The following is a 13,917-nucleotide window of genomic DNA, read 5'->3' on the forward strand; positions in this document are numbered from 1 at the left end:
TCCAGATGGTGTCTATAGAGATGGCAGTGCCACTCTTACACAATTATGCACAGACAGAGGGACAGCTCTTTGAACAGTGAAAATACGCTGCGTCCACGTACTGATTTCCACCTCTCAGGTCTCTCCAAAGTGATCAAAGAGAAAGCACGCTGGTGGTTGAGGCTTTGTGAGTCCTCAGCACCTCAGGAGACATCAGCAAATTGCTTGTGTCTTGCAAAAATCACAGCACCTCAGTGGCCAAGCTGAAAGCAAGTTTCAAGCCATCTGATATCTACTGCTTATGAGATTTCCATTTCAGGGATTTACATGACTCCAAACATGCCAGACAGCTATGTCAAACCTGGGCGATCTGGACCACATGCAGGATTGGTGCAATTTGAACCATTACAGTCCAATTTGCTGAGGTCCCCTCGATCACCCACAGAGATGCAGCAGCATCTGGCAAACTCTCCTTACAATTCATTTCCTTTCGTAGGTTCTTCCTTGTACCCATAAGATAAAGAAATAACTTCATTTTGTTAGCAGGAAGGGAACAGAAGTAGGAGAAGATAAAATGATTTGGACAAGGGCATGTATTTGTGGTTGGGCAGAGACCTGTCTGCAGGGCTCCTGAGACACATGGTCAGTGCTCACACTGGCATTATTTCTTATTGGCATACAGAATACTGGAAAATTAAGATACAAAATAGAAACTGACTTCATGCTGTGGAGGCAGAACTGGCTGATTGCAGAAGAGTGTTAAAATCAAGCATCTGCAGAAGGAACTTACCAACATCACAGTGGTCCCCAGTCCAGCCGGCGTGGCAGATGCATTTCCCTGAGTGCTGGTCACAAACCCCATGGTGGCAGCTACAGTTCTGCTCACAGCCTGCTCCGTGCCTCACATCCCCACACTCTGAAATGAGATGGGGGGCCTAGGCTGAAGGGGCTCCAGGGAGAGCACACACTTATGGCTCCGAAGTACGGTGAGCCACCTAAGCTGTTCCTATAAACGTTCAGTGAGGGAGATTTTAAAGCCTTCGTTGACAAAATTCTCTAGAGATACAGTTTTCCTCTGGGAAGATTTATTTTAGTATTTTTTTCTCATCAAATTGCCTTCATTGTCTATCTTCCCTGTCCCCAAGGGACAGAGAATAGCTTATTCCTCTCCTTTGTCCTGCAAGTTTCTAGCACCCTAGTACATTCAAGTGCCAATACCATATCTCCCCTCAGTCTTCTCATTTCTGATTAAACAATCCCTTTTCTTTTCAACCTTTCCACAACTGGTGCTCTCCAGCCCTCTGCCCCTCCTCTCCTTTTTTACCGAGCTGCCTCAAACCAGACCTCACCAGAACTGAATTTCCTTGCAGAGCGACTGAAACGAGGTGCTGGAGGGATAGAGGATGTGATGAGACTCACCCAACTCACATGCTATCCCTGTCCAACCCTGGGGACAGAGGCACTCTCCCGTCACACGGTCACATGTCGCCTGGCCGTGGCAGATGCAGGGCTGCAGACAGTTCACACCATACCATCCAGGAGGACAGGCTGCGAAAAAGAGGTAGGACAAAAACCTTCCATTGAGAAGTGCAGGAGAAGGACACAGGTTAAACACAACCTTTCCCAGCTTAAGCCCTTCTCACCCTGGTAATCATGGAGATGCTGTGAGAGGTACAACTGAGTGAAAACGGGGCTGTGACTGATAAAGAATTACACAGACCAGTGTAAAACTGGTCTGGGAACAAAATAGGTGATGAAGTGAATTAACTATGACCCATCAAAATGGCCTCAAGGTTTTCTGTTCACACCTATGAAAAACATCTCTTGGTTCCTGCCAGCTTTCTCAACACCAAGGAGTGGAATTATTGATTTTCCTGTTTTCAGAATTTCTTTGTACAGTCCTCCCCAAAATCACAACTCCTTTATAAATGATCCTATTACCCACAGCTAGCTGATGACATAGAACAGCTTACCTAATTTTAATTAAGCAAGTTTATGAATTCTCATCACAACCAGATCCTATGGATAAAACTTTTGTTTCTTTTTTCCCCCAAAAAATACACACCACTGTTACGTGCCAGAGTGGCACCTTTTTAAGAAGCTAGTGGAAGTTCTCACTCTGCAAAAACACAGCCACCAGAGGATGGCTCACCTACACTCTCTCACACACTTAGTTTACCTCCTTACTTCCAAAGAGAAAAGAAATCCTCAAATGTATCATTAAAGAAAACGTTTGACAATGTCTTCATATTTGACAACAGCTTTTTTAACTTCTGTTTTGGTTTTGTATTTGAGGCCTTCATGCAAACCAGAAAATTTTACGTTGTGTTGTACACATCATCATGAAGAACGGTTTGGTGCCTTTTCAACTTTTTATTCCTTCATGGAAAGAGCTCTTCATATTAGGTTTTAAAGTGGGACCCACTTAATTCATATAACCCTCCACCCTGATCAGCTTTCATTCCCTTTCCCTAGCCATCCTCTCGGTACGCTGACAGGCAGCTGCTGCTCACGTAGAGGTGCTGACTCCAAACCCCAGATCACCCAGGAGCATCGGCAGCAGCAAGCGCCCCACATCCCCAGCTCCAGGGCACTGCTTTTAGAAGGGGAGGCACAGAAAAAGGAGCCTTCTGCAATGGGGATGGACAGACTTTTTCTAGCAGCTTGGGTGCAGAGGATTAGGAGGTGTAACGTAAGTCTCAGTGCAGCCTTTCTTTGCCAGCCTCTTTTCTGAAGATTTCTTGGAGTTAGGCTTGTGTTTGAGTCACACATATTGGTCTAATTGCCAAGGCTGGAAGTCCCAATGCCTTTCACATGTTCTGGATTTAGCCTATGTCTGGAACAGCGTATGGTAATGACGAGGATCAATCGGGCGCACAGGACGGTAAAGCAGGCCGTAGAAAAGAAACAGTTTTGTTTCAGTGTCATAAATGGGAGCTTTATGGACTTTTCTCCCTTAATCATACAGCCTTCAAAACCAGCTCTCTTTCCAGTTTATGACTGTTTCAGCCCCCTCTGCCCTGTGTACATCGAGCTCCTACACCCAACCCCTGCAACACGGCATCACAGATTTATTTAACGGACTGAGCGCGTTATTGTGTGGATAAAAAAATCAATGACAACACAGGGAATGACCTGATAATTAAAATACCAGCGAAACCCCTTAGCAGAAGTTTTATCTTTCCCTCGTATAATCCTCCGGCAGGGGGTTGAACTTCCAATTGTACCTTCTTGGCACGTGGCTCCTTTCCACCCTGCGCTGCAAAGGCACGTCCCAGTTACGGGATGACAGAGCGCTCCGTTGTGACAGTCGCAAGTGTGGCTGCAACCTGGCCCATAGCTGTCCCCCTGGCAGGCTGCAAAGAGAAAAGTCCACAAAAAACCATCAGGAAGCATCAAAGGAGGCATCACACAGAGCAAACCAGAGATACAACCCAGTGCCAGAGAAATCAGTTTGAAACGGGCTTCTGACGACACACTTTTCACATCATGAGGGTGCCTAAGTCCATGTATTAACCAAGCCTGATGCTAAATAACATGGCTTAAAATTTTGTATCATAGCATGTTTTGAAGAGGTTTTTATCAAAGGGCAGGATCGCTCAGGTGATGGATCAGCTGTCATCCCCTGCCCTGCGGAATGTCTTTGTGCTAAACTAATGGTCCAGCAGAACCACCAGCTTGACAGCCCGGGTATTTATTTGCATCCTGGTAAGAGAACTGACAACTTCATTGTTTTTGGTGTTCATTTTTCACAGCTGAATGCCTTCGTTCACCCACAGTCTCATTCTTTGGTCAGAGAGGGGTGATATGTTCAACACATTCGGTTAAGCAGCTGGCTCCCAGGTGAAAACTTAACACAGCCATCTCGCAAATGTACACTTGCTGCAGCTCTATTTTCAGTGTTGCTGCCTATGAAAAATGGCAGTGATAAAATTCCTGTAGTCTCCATTGCACTGGAGATTTGGATAGCTATAAATGGTGGAAACCAGACACTACTGCTACGCTGTTTTCTTCAGATATCACACCAAAAATACAAAATAAGATGATGAAGTTGGATAGCCTCCTTGCACAGGTTTTGTGCCTGCCTCGCAGAGGCTCTCCTTCACTTGTACGAAGCTGTCAGAGCCTCTCATTCCTGCAGTGCTGCTGGCATACATTGGAGAGACAAAAAAAGCCCTGGTTCCCTCATCCAGAAGAGTGTCCTGCACTTGCTGAATGTGACATCTCCCAGGATCAGACCCAAACGATGACTTTTCACCAAAACCTCTATGCCTTTGAGGGGGTCAGTGAGCAGGACAAGATGAAGTGCTGCAGTTGGACACGCCTCTGGGGACCGACGGGAGGCATGAAACCATCTTGACCTAAGGGGTGAACTTAGTTGACAGTATCTGATCCATGCCTAGCTCTTTTCTTCCCATCTGAGGAATTCCAGCTTCCCGACGCGGTTCTCACAGACACTATTTCTCCCAGGACTTCTTTTCAATAGCGTTGATTTTTGTCATCGCTTGGATCCCATCCACATTGAAACCACAAGAAAGTGCAGGAGCTCAGTCCCATCACAGTTAAAAGTTTGTTCTGCAAATGAGGCTTGGTTGCCAAGTTAAAAGTTCAGCCCATCCGACAGAGCTCTGGCTCAGTTTTGGGAGCAGAACTAAGTATTTCCACAATACAGACCAGAACTATATCATAACCAAGCCAAAGGAAAAACCAGCTCATAACCAGGTCCCCTGACTGGTTACTAGTGGTTTGTGTGAGGTTTTTGGAGTATGCATGCAAAGCTCTTGTTATGCTTACTGAGAAGACAAAAGAGTTTTCCAGTGAAAATTCTGGTAAGAAAGCAGAAATTTTTGGAGAAGAAAATTTTAATTATTCTATTGGGTGGACACAAATTTTTTTTAGTTTCTTGGTAGGACAGCCCTGATTATCAAAGTACTTTTCTGAAGATTAAGATAACAAGTGATATATTGTGGCTATTTTATGAAGTTCCATAACTGAATGTACAAATATCGCTGAGCGTTTTCTCCTTTCTTCATCATAAGTGCAATGGGAAGCTGCAATAGAAAGGTTTAAACTATTAGACTTGTTTCTGCTTCAAAATTTTCCTCTCGGTGCCTTTCCCCTGTAAGAGGAGGATTTATTCATTGCAGTCCTTAAAATCCCTTTTTGCACACAGAGTAAGGAACACATGAAACTGCAGATTTTCTTCCAGACTGGAAGTCAACAGCCATCAGAAGTGTCAGGGAGCACAGGGAAATGATGGGCACTAAGACTCTATAGGGTGCCCAGGAGCTTTGATTTTGTGAAGTTCCTGTGGATTATCGCCCCCCAAACGAACCTTTGTCTTTAAAAGAACAGTGAATTTTCAAAGCCAAGTGATCACACACCACAAATTGTCAAATGCCTGGTTATCAGTGCCCCTGAGCAGAGACTCTGGCAAAGCCAATCCTTCTGTACTCATTTATTTTGTAAACCAGTGTGGTCTATTTTTTTACCACAAGGAACTGCTTCTGTGAAGATTGTGCTGAGGCCCAACAGCTCCAGAAAGAGGTGTCTTTAATACTAATAGAATCAGGGAAAAATACAGATGATGAATCATGTTTGGCTTCTACAGACCATATGCAACATGAGATTTTGGGGGTTTGGGGTTTGGTTTTTTTTTAAGACAGCAAAATTTGGATGAGTCTGTATACAGAAAGGAAGGTTATATCTCTGGCACAAATTGATGCCAACTGTCAAGTCCTCACTTCTGTATCACTGAGGCATCACAACACTCAATTAAACAGTTTATTTAAAAAAACAACAACAAAAAGGCAACATACTTTTCCTAAACCTCTTTCTTGGAAACCTAAAATATCTCAGACAGACACTCAAAAAACCCCCCAAAATAATAAAAAAATCACTAAACACAAACTTAAGCTGAAGCAGAGCTTGCTTGGCAGATTTCACCCCAGATTAATATAATTCATTTACAAGCAATTGAAAAACACAGTCTTGTAATGGAAAGCAGTAGGCAGCTTCAACAAAAGGCATTACTGTCTGTATTGCCCATAATTAGATAGCAGCATATAAAATGCACTGCATGGTCGGCTTAAGATCGATTCAAATCCCATGATGTCAAAATTATTTCTCAATATCCTCCAGCACATTGCCTACAATCTGATTACTTGAACACTAGTGCTGTCCTTCCAGCTGCTAGAGCTGGCAAGTCCTAGGAACCAGCAAGGTGAATATTAAACATCCAACAGGGATGGGGAGTGGTGAGCTGGCATCTCCAATCCATGGTTGCCTTACTCTGAGCAGCTTTGGACAGCGTGGCCAAGGTCCAGTCTTAAAATCAAAATGAAGATTCATCGTTTGGCCAAGAGAAAAGGAGGTTACCCTTTGCACTGTTAACTGACCTTGCTCTTTTACTTACAGGCAAAGGAGACCTCGAGGGCTTTGGCATCTTCTCCAGAGTGAGGAATAAATCAACATGGCATAAAGCTCTAATGGCTGTGGCACAAGAGAATAAATAGAGGTTTTTTTCTCATGCAATTAGAGGGGGGCATAGAAGACTATTGACAAAGAGCTGCATTTCTTAATTGGATTCAATGAAATATGTAGGAACAAATCTTCCCATCCTTAATGCAGTCTAAGGAGCGGGGAAGGGCCAAGGTGACACACTGCTAACACCGTGGTTTGGCTGAAGGGCAGTAAAAGTGGGCTGCAACCAAGAAGCAAATGTTGTCCCTGTACAGCAGGACCTTCTCTGCTCTATAGTATGGCTCTATGGCTCTGGCTCTGCATTTATTTCACACTTAGCTCATTAACCTACACCCACAGAGGAGTATGACCACCACCATCTTCAGGTGGAGGGAGATGGAGAGCCAAGTGTTCCTATGGGGGTCACGACGAGGCAAAAAGGACTACAAATGGTGGGATGGTTGCAGAAATACCTAAAAAGTGGAAAGATTCACCAGAATTAACCCTCCTGTAAATCAAAAGAGCAGGAGATTTTGCAGGAGAAGCCCTTTCAGACAACAGGTTGTGTTGTGTGATGGAAGCAAATGCTGGAAAAATATTATGAAGAAGAAGTCCAGCCCTCAGACAGGGCTGATTATAACATGGTGTATGGCTAGAGAATAGAATTATTTCTACACAAATATAATTTATCTCTATTTTCTAAACTAAATTGATTTTCTATTGCAGGAATCTATAGCCTATGGATTAAAGAAGTCTTACAAAAGAGTTCACTAACAATGAAAGCTGGCTCCTTGTGGAGCTGCTTTGGATCCCAGCTCTACAACACATTCCTGCAGACAACAGTCATATTTTCAAAAGGAAGTACAGACCATGACATCACCCTAAAATGAAACTAGGAAGTTGAGAGGCTAAAACCTGAAGATCTTAAAAACCCAAACATATTTGCTAAATTTTGCAAATCGGCTCAGTGATCTCCATATGTAATGCCATGTAGCTAGAGAAAATAATTTAATTTCCCATGAAATTTAGTGACCAATTTCTCAGAAGAGCCAATTTTATATATGCATTCACACAAACATAGAAAAAAAATTGTTAGCTTGAAGACTGTGGGATAATCCATACTTATGAAACTCTAGGAAGTTGTAGGAAGTTGACCCTTTTTTTAAAACAAATAACTTTTCTGAGAATTACTTAAAAACCTATTTTGTCACATTCAAATAGCAAAATAGTCACAGCTCTGATTTTTCCACTTTTTGGATTTGTAATCTGTCACTTTACAACTGATAATTAGATTAGATACACCAGAGAGAGAGAGAGAAACACAACATTTCATCTCTTAATATTGCACAAAAACAAAAAGCAGAAATTTGTCATATGGTAGCAGACAGCTCTGCTATTTAAAAACTGACACTTATAATATTTGACAAGTGCCAACAGCAGTTTAAAAAAAAAAAAAAAAAAAAGAGTAGTTGCTTATTTACACAGCTACCAAAAACGGTTCTGTCTTTTTGGCATCTTTGGAAAGGAATGTGACCTATCTAAATCTGTACCCTGGTAGGTCATCCCACAGTCCCAGCAGAAGCCCATGTGAGCAGGGAAGGGGGCTCGGGCCGTACGTACGCTGCTCGCAGGTCTCTCCCAGCCAGCCCGGGAGGCAGCGGCATGTTCCCAGGACGTGGTCGCAGCCAGCAGCATTCTTGCACTTGCACACCTGGTGGCAGTCAAGCCCAAAGAATCCATCTGGACAGGCTGAAAATGCAAAATATTCATTTTGAGCAGAGTCCTGTTTCTTTTATTTTGGATAAAGTCTAGCTCGGAGATCTGAAAACACGGGGCGCTACTGTCACATGGCAGTCTGTGACCCCGCTGAAGAGCCAAAGCTGCTTCAAGGGTTAAGCCTGCACAATTCCGCTACGTGCATCTCAGAAAAACGTGACCCGCTTCACAAAAGCAACAGATTTCTGCACAGAAAAACACAGCTGAGAATGTTGAAAAGCCATAAAACAGGAGAGAGAATGGATCTGGATTGGCACAAGCCAGTACTTGTGCTTCTGTAATGGACAGAGGAAAAAAGGAAATAATTCAACATAATGCAAGACTACGGGGCCATCCCTGATGATCTCCCTGCCTTTTGAAATGCAAAACTTAGGCTCACATTTACTCTCTTGATACTTTTATAAAGATTTTTTAACAGTGAACATAAGCCATAATGTAGTTCAGTGCTGCAGTGAAAACCTGGCAAAGAGAATGAGTAGAGAAAACCAAGACAAATTAAATGTAGCTGAACAACTCCAGGGAGCTTAAGGAGCTCAGTACCTGCTACATCCAGGACATGTAAGGAAGAACATGGATTCAATTTACATCTGTACCAGTGCTGACAGCAGTGAAAACAAGCCATCGGCACCTGTCAGTGGGCCACTTCATACCCAAAATGCTGCATTACAAGAATGTTAAGGCTGCTACGCAGAGTTATTAAAAAAAAAAAAAATTATGTTGTCTATATAGCCTTAATTTAACCTCTCTGTCTGCATATATGTGTGTGTGTTTAGACTATAAGTACCTGCATAATTATGTTACACTAAATGACAATAAATCTGTAGATATACAACTGTATGTCATTCCTTCCAAAGAACCCCTGAATCACTCAGTTGCAGGGGCAATGGTACTCATTAAATGAGAAGTTATTCACTAAAACAGCTCTTTGTCCTCCTTGTTCAATATAAATTTATATTTAAACTCCAATCCTCATACTTCTACTATGAAATCAGAGCAACTCGATTCCCAATAGTCTTATGACGATTATCATCATATTCACTACCCAATGACTCTCCACATTAATTTCACAGCTCTCTATCAGGTCAGAATAACACCATTATTCATATGTATCTTCCACTCCTGGATTCTTCTTTCCCTTTTCTTGCCCTGTGTCTTTTCACACTCAGGCTCTTTTGTCCCAGCCTACTCATACTGCCTCTTGCACAAATGTAAATTCAGCCCTCTAGCAGAAAGCACTGCTGTCTGCTTTGGCTACGAGGAGGAGAAGTTCAGCATCCGTAGATATAGGCAAACCTGGACCTTCAGACACCGATGGCAGCGGTGTAACACACTGCTGAGTCTGCTTTGGCTCCTCTACTCTCAGAGCTCCTGCTCAGCTTGTGACTACATATGATTGTTTCATCTACTCAAAATCAAAAGGCTGCTCTTCCCTTCATTCTGTCCAGACAGCAGCTCCTTCTTTGGCATAAGATAGATTTCAGGCTTACACCACTTTCCAAGTATGTGCTGTTTCTGAAAAACAGAGAAGTGCCTCATACCGATATAAAACTGTAATGCATCCATCAGCCTCTGTTCAGTTTGTACTGGGGAGAGAGCTGTTATCAAGTTGTAAGGAAGAGACATCAGCATGTGGTTTCAATCTTTATGTCCTTATTTATTATGCTTCAGTAGCGTGTATGGCACAGCACACAAGAAAGGACTTCTCCTACTTAACCCTAGGTGACTTCAAAGGCTGACAAAGTTTTTCTTTGTTTAATGCAGGGACTACACAGCACTGTCAGCTATTCCTAGACATGCACAGTATTTATTTTTCCCTTTTATCTTATTAAAACAGAAATCTTGCAGGGCTATCTTATGATAATGACTAACTGCTGAAATCCCAAGAGAGAAGCCCAGTCGGTCTGTCCTGTGGCAGTGCTGATTTAGACAGCAGCTCAAATGCAAACCGAGGGCTGCACTTTGCAAGGACTATACGTTGCTGTTATTAATGCATCAGTTAATAAACATACTGTAGGAAAAGTCCGAGACTCCTGCTGCCTCCAATTTGTGGGATAATTGTGTGGCATTTTGGGATGTTTGGTCAGCTTAAGCAGTGAACTGGATAATTCTTCTGCTGGCCTGATCCTGTAACTGGACACATGCCTTGAGTCATACAACACATACCAGAGCAGCAGGGAACAAAATTAAACGAAATTATGGTGCAGTGAAGACAATCGCAACCTTCAAAGCGTGAGCAGCAGATGCCCAGCACTTCACAGAATGAAACCAATTATAACAATTGCCTTCCCAAAGAGGAGCGGAGCAGCCCCGTGCAGGGCAGGGTGACCTGGCCCTCTCAGCCTGGCACAGCACACTCCTAACAGAGCTGTGGGCACGGCCAGTGAACTTTGGCTTTGCTGGGGGGGTAAGTGGGCTGCCTGACATCAGAAGCTTCCCAGGTTTCCTGCATGTCAGATGTTAACACTTCTTTGAACAAAGCATTGATATATTTAGATATTTATTACAAGAAAGATAGGTTTTGGTGTTTGTGTTTGTGGGTTTTTTGTGTTTTGTTGTTTTACTTGCCTGTTCAGCTCTAAGTGCATTAAAACTAAAGCTCTGTAGCAGTGGGTGATCACAGTAGGCGTCTTTTCTGAAGAAAATGCTACTTATATTATCTGTGTTTTAACAGGATAAAGGACTTACAAAGCCATTTTTTTGCTATGATTGCTGCCTTTGCACAGTCCAGGAATGCAGAGGCATTAATTACTGCTTCAGTTCAGGAACAGCCAGAACCCCACATGTGCCTCCAGGCATGTAGCATTCTCCTCTCAGATAGGAAAGATATCTAGAGGCAGTGCTAGTAGCAACACTCTCAAGAACCACCAAAAATGATTCCTTTTCCTTTGGTAATGCTAGATCTTGTGAGGAACCATACAGTATTTCTTCAAGTGTTCTAGTTGTATCACTTGCTGCTTTGAAGAAAATGCAAAGGAAGCCTTTCCTATGTTGTTCAGATGGCCTGTAAGCATTTCTCAGTAGATTGTTCTCAGGCTTATTTGCAAATGTTAGCTACTTTGCTACTGAAACAGTTCTGCTCCTTTTGCAGCTCATCAGAGAGAGTTACAAGATTCACAAGGTTCATTTTTTCCAATGGACTGAGCAGAGCTGAAAGATGGAGCCGGCACGTACCACCTTCAGAAACGTCTAATTTTGTATCTGAAAGTGGTTTGATAGCTTTATTCTTACCCATTATGTGATCATACCACTACTGGACAGGCAGCCATAAGACTGAACGATACCAGATGGAAATGAAGACCAGCTGAATGAAACTGATGCAGAGCAGAGCAGGACTGAGATGTTGATTCACAGATAAAAGTACTTTGAAGAGTGTGAGGTCTCTTGGCAGCATCCTGTTGCTGAGGGCACAGAAGTTCGGTTAACTGCTGAATAATTCACAGCAAGGTCTCACGAAACAGCAGCCTGGAACAACAGTATCTCCTGCTACTGGTTAGCCTGGGAACTGTCCTGTGCTGGTGGATGATGATGATGTGGCTTTGGCTGCTATCCCTATTACTGACAGGTGATGTATGTAGGTACATAACAATTTGCACTAAATATTGCAAATATCTTCTGGGCCACCACCTTCATGCTCTTTTTAGAGAACACTGAATCACATACAAGGTCTCAGGTTATACCTCCAAAATACTTAAGTCCAAAGAATTGAACGATTTGCCTCGATTCAGTTAAAATTGAAATATGACTGAAGCATTGCCCTTGCCTCAAACGCATGACACTCTCAGGCACAATGGTGCTTTTCCCTTAGGTTGGCTGTCTCGCCAGGGGATGAGCATTGGTTACTGGCCAAAACGATGCAGCTGATCAGCTGGTAACATGACTGCTCAAAATGACAAATATAGACTTGCTTCACTCAAGTGCCATAAATCTTCCAATAACTTTCTACAATTGCTAGCGCACATCCACAGAGGCAGAGCAAGCTGGATAAGCCTGGCTCACTTCACCGTAAGGAGAGATACTACAAAAGTCCAATGCTGAGACTTAGCAAAGGCTAAGATTACATTAACAATGCTAATAATAAGAACAGATTATGCAAATTTGTGGCAAATGAAGAACTTGAAAATGGCCACTGAAGTGGTGTTTTGCAACAGGGACTGGCATTTAAACCTATGAAGCCCTACTTCATACTGAAAGAAGTAAATTAATGAAAAGGAACAGCAATCATTTGTTCCCACCTGAAAAAAGAAAACAAATACCAAAAATACTCAAAGGCAAGTTTTGGGACTTGTATAATTTCATCTTGAATCTGGATCCCATACTGCCACATTGCAAAATACCAGAAGAAACAACTACAGGTTCAAACGCCCCCATTGTGCAGGGGTGATATTAATATTAATGATTACAATTAATCAGTATTACATTTTGTAAGGTACTCTATTTTCCTAGGACTTTGAACTTAAGAAAGCTGCAAAAGTTTTCACTTTCAACATTTTTGTGACAATGGAATAGTCCTTCCCAGCCCTAGGATGAGGCATCAGCAGCATGTGAGAAGTCCAAGGCAATTCAGCTGCGCCAGGTCTCAATCTCTATGTTCTTGTCTGCAAGGCTCAGAGCTTGGCCAACGTGGGTGGATTGCCAAGAGGACAGCAAAAAGCACATCCCTGCCAGAAGGAAACCCTGCCAGTCTCCGAGTCACTAAAAACAGAAGTGCTACAGCTCCTCAGAGAAAAGGTGCCAAGAAGGTTCTACCAAGGGCAAACCACCTACACGTTTTCCTCCCTCTTCATCTTTTGGAAGCAGCCAAACTGTTCTGGCTGAAACCTTCTATGTGAGAAGGTAACACAGGTCAGCTCAGAGCAAACACCCTGCCTGCTTGAGAGAAAACATGTAGAAAACAGGGTCTTATGTATAGTAAGTGCCAAATTCTACTCTCCCTTCCACAATCTTCTTTCAGGAATTTAAAAAGATAAAAATGTCCAACATGACTGGTTTGGAAACTGAGACTTGGTTTGGGTTTTGTTTTTTGTTTTGTTTTGGTTTTTTTTCCAGCAGACATCACTCAGGCTTCTCCATATTCCTCACACCTACTTTGGTGAAATATATTTAGCCTCTTTGTCCCCATTTTTATTCCTGCTGGAATGAACAGATTTATACCACAACACAGATAAGTGTATAGCTTTTCCAATTATAAAAAAGAAAGAGAGGATAAGACTTATGAAAACGGAATTAAAGTAAATCATTTTAAAAAGAGACACAGTGAAGATACCATAAGTTATGTGGCACACTTTGCAGCAGAACCCTGAGCATAGTATTTATTTTGTGTAATAATTCCTGGTAAGAATGAGAGAGAAACAACAAGCACTCTCTTAACTCGTCACTAGTAAGGCTGTGGAGCATCTCCCTTCCCATGAGAGGGCAGTAGCTGCCTGCGAGTGCTGCCTCCTCCCTCTATCGCAGCTGTAACTCTACCTTTGTAAACTGGCTGATAAAGCCGCTTTCTAAGCAGAATAATTGTGACTTTGGGTTAATGATCGTCATTTGCAGAATCTTCATTCATTTACACTTAAATAACTGTCATAATGTCTGACTCACTGTGTGCTGTTTCTGTTCAAGACTGTATTTTTTATGATCTGCACAATGATGCAGCATGACAGCAACCTCCTTAGATGATGCCACAGACTGACTTAATAATGTTTCTGAGAA

At 42.7% G+C, this 13,917-nt stretch overlaps 1 protein-coding gene across 1 annotated transcript in view; it reads right to left on the reverse strand.

Moving 5' to 3' along the window:
• Window positions 1–13,917, reverse strand: part of LOC141963000 (uncharacterized) — a 202,978-nt gene that overhangs the window by 18,274 nt on the left and 170,787 nt on the right. Inside the window, exons 24-27 of the mRNA XM_074911850.1 lie at window positions 8,062–8,190; window positions 3,207–3,335; window positions 1,399–1,527; window positions 770–895 (exon numbers count right to left, since the gene is read on the reverse strand). Of these exons, the coding sequence (XP_074767951.1) occupies window positions 770–895; window positions 1,399–1,527; window positions 3,207–3,335; window positions 8,062–8,190 (513 nt within the window). The remainder of the gene's footprint in view (window positions 1–769; window positions 896–1,398; window positions 1,528–3,206; window positions 3,336–8,061; window positions 8,191–13,917) is intronic.

Source organism: Athene noctua, chromosome 8, assembly GCF_965140245.1.
Source record: "Athene noctua chromosome 8, bAthNoc1.hap1.1, whole genome shotgun sequence".
NCBI classification, from domain to species: Eukaryota; Metazoa; Chordata; class Aves; order Strigiformes; family Strigidae; genus Athene; species Athene noctua.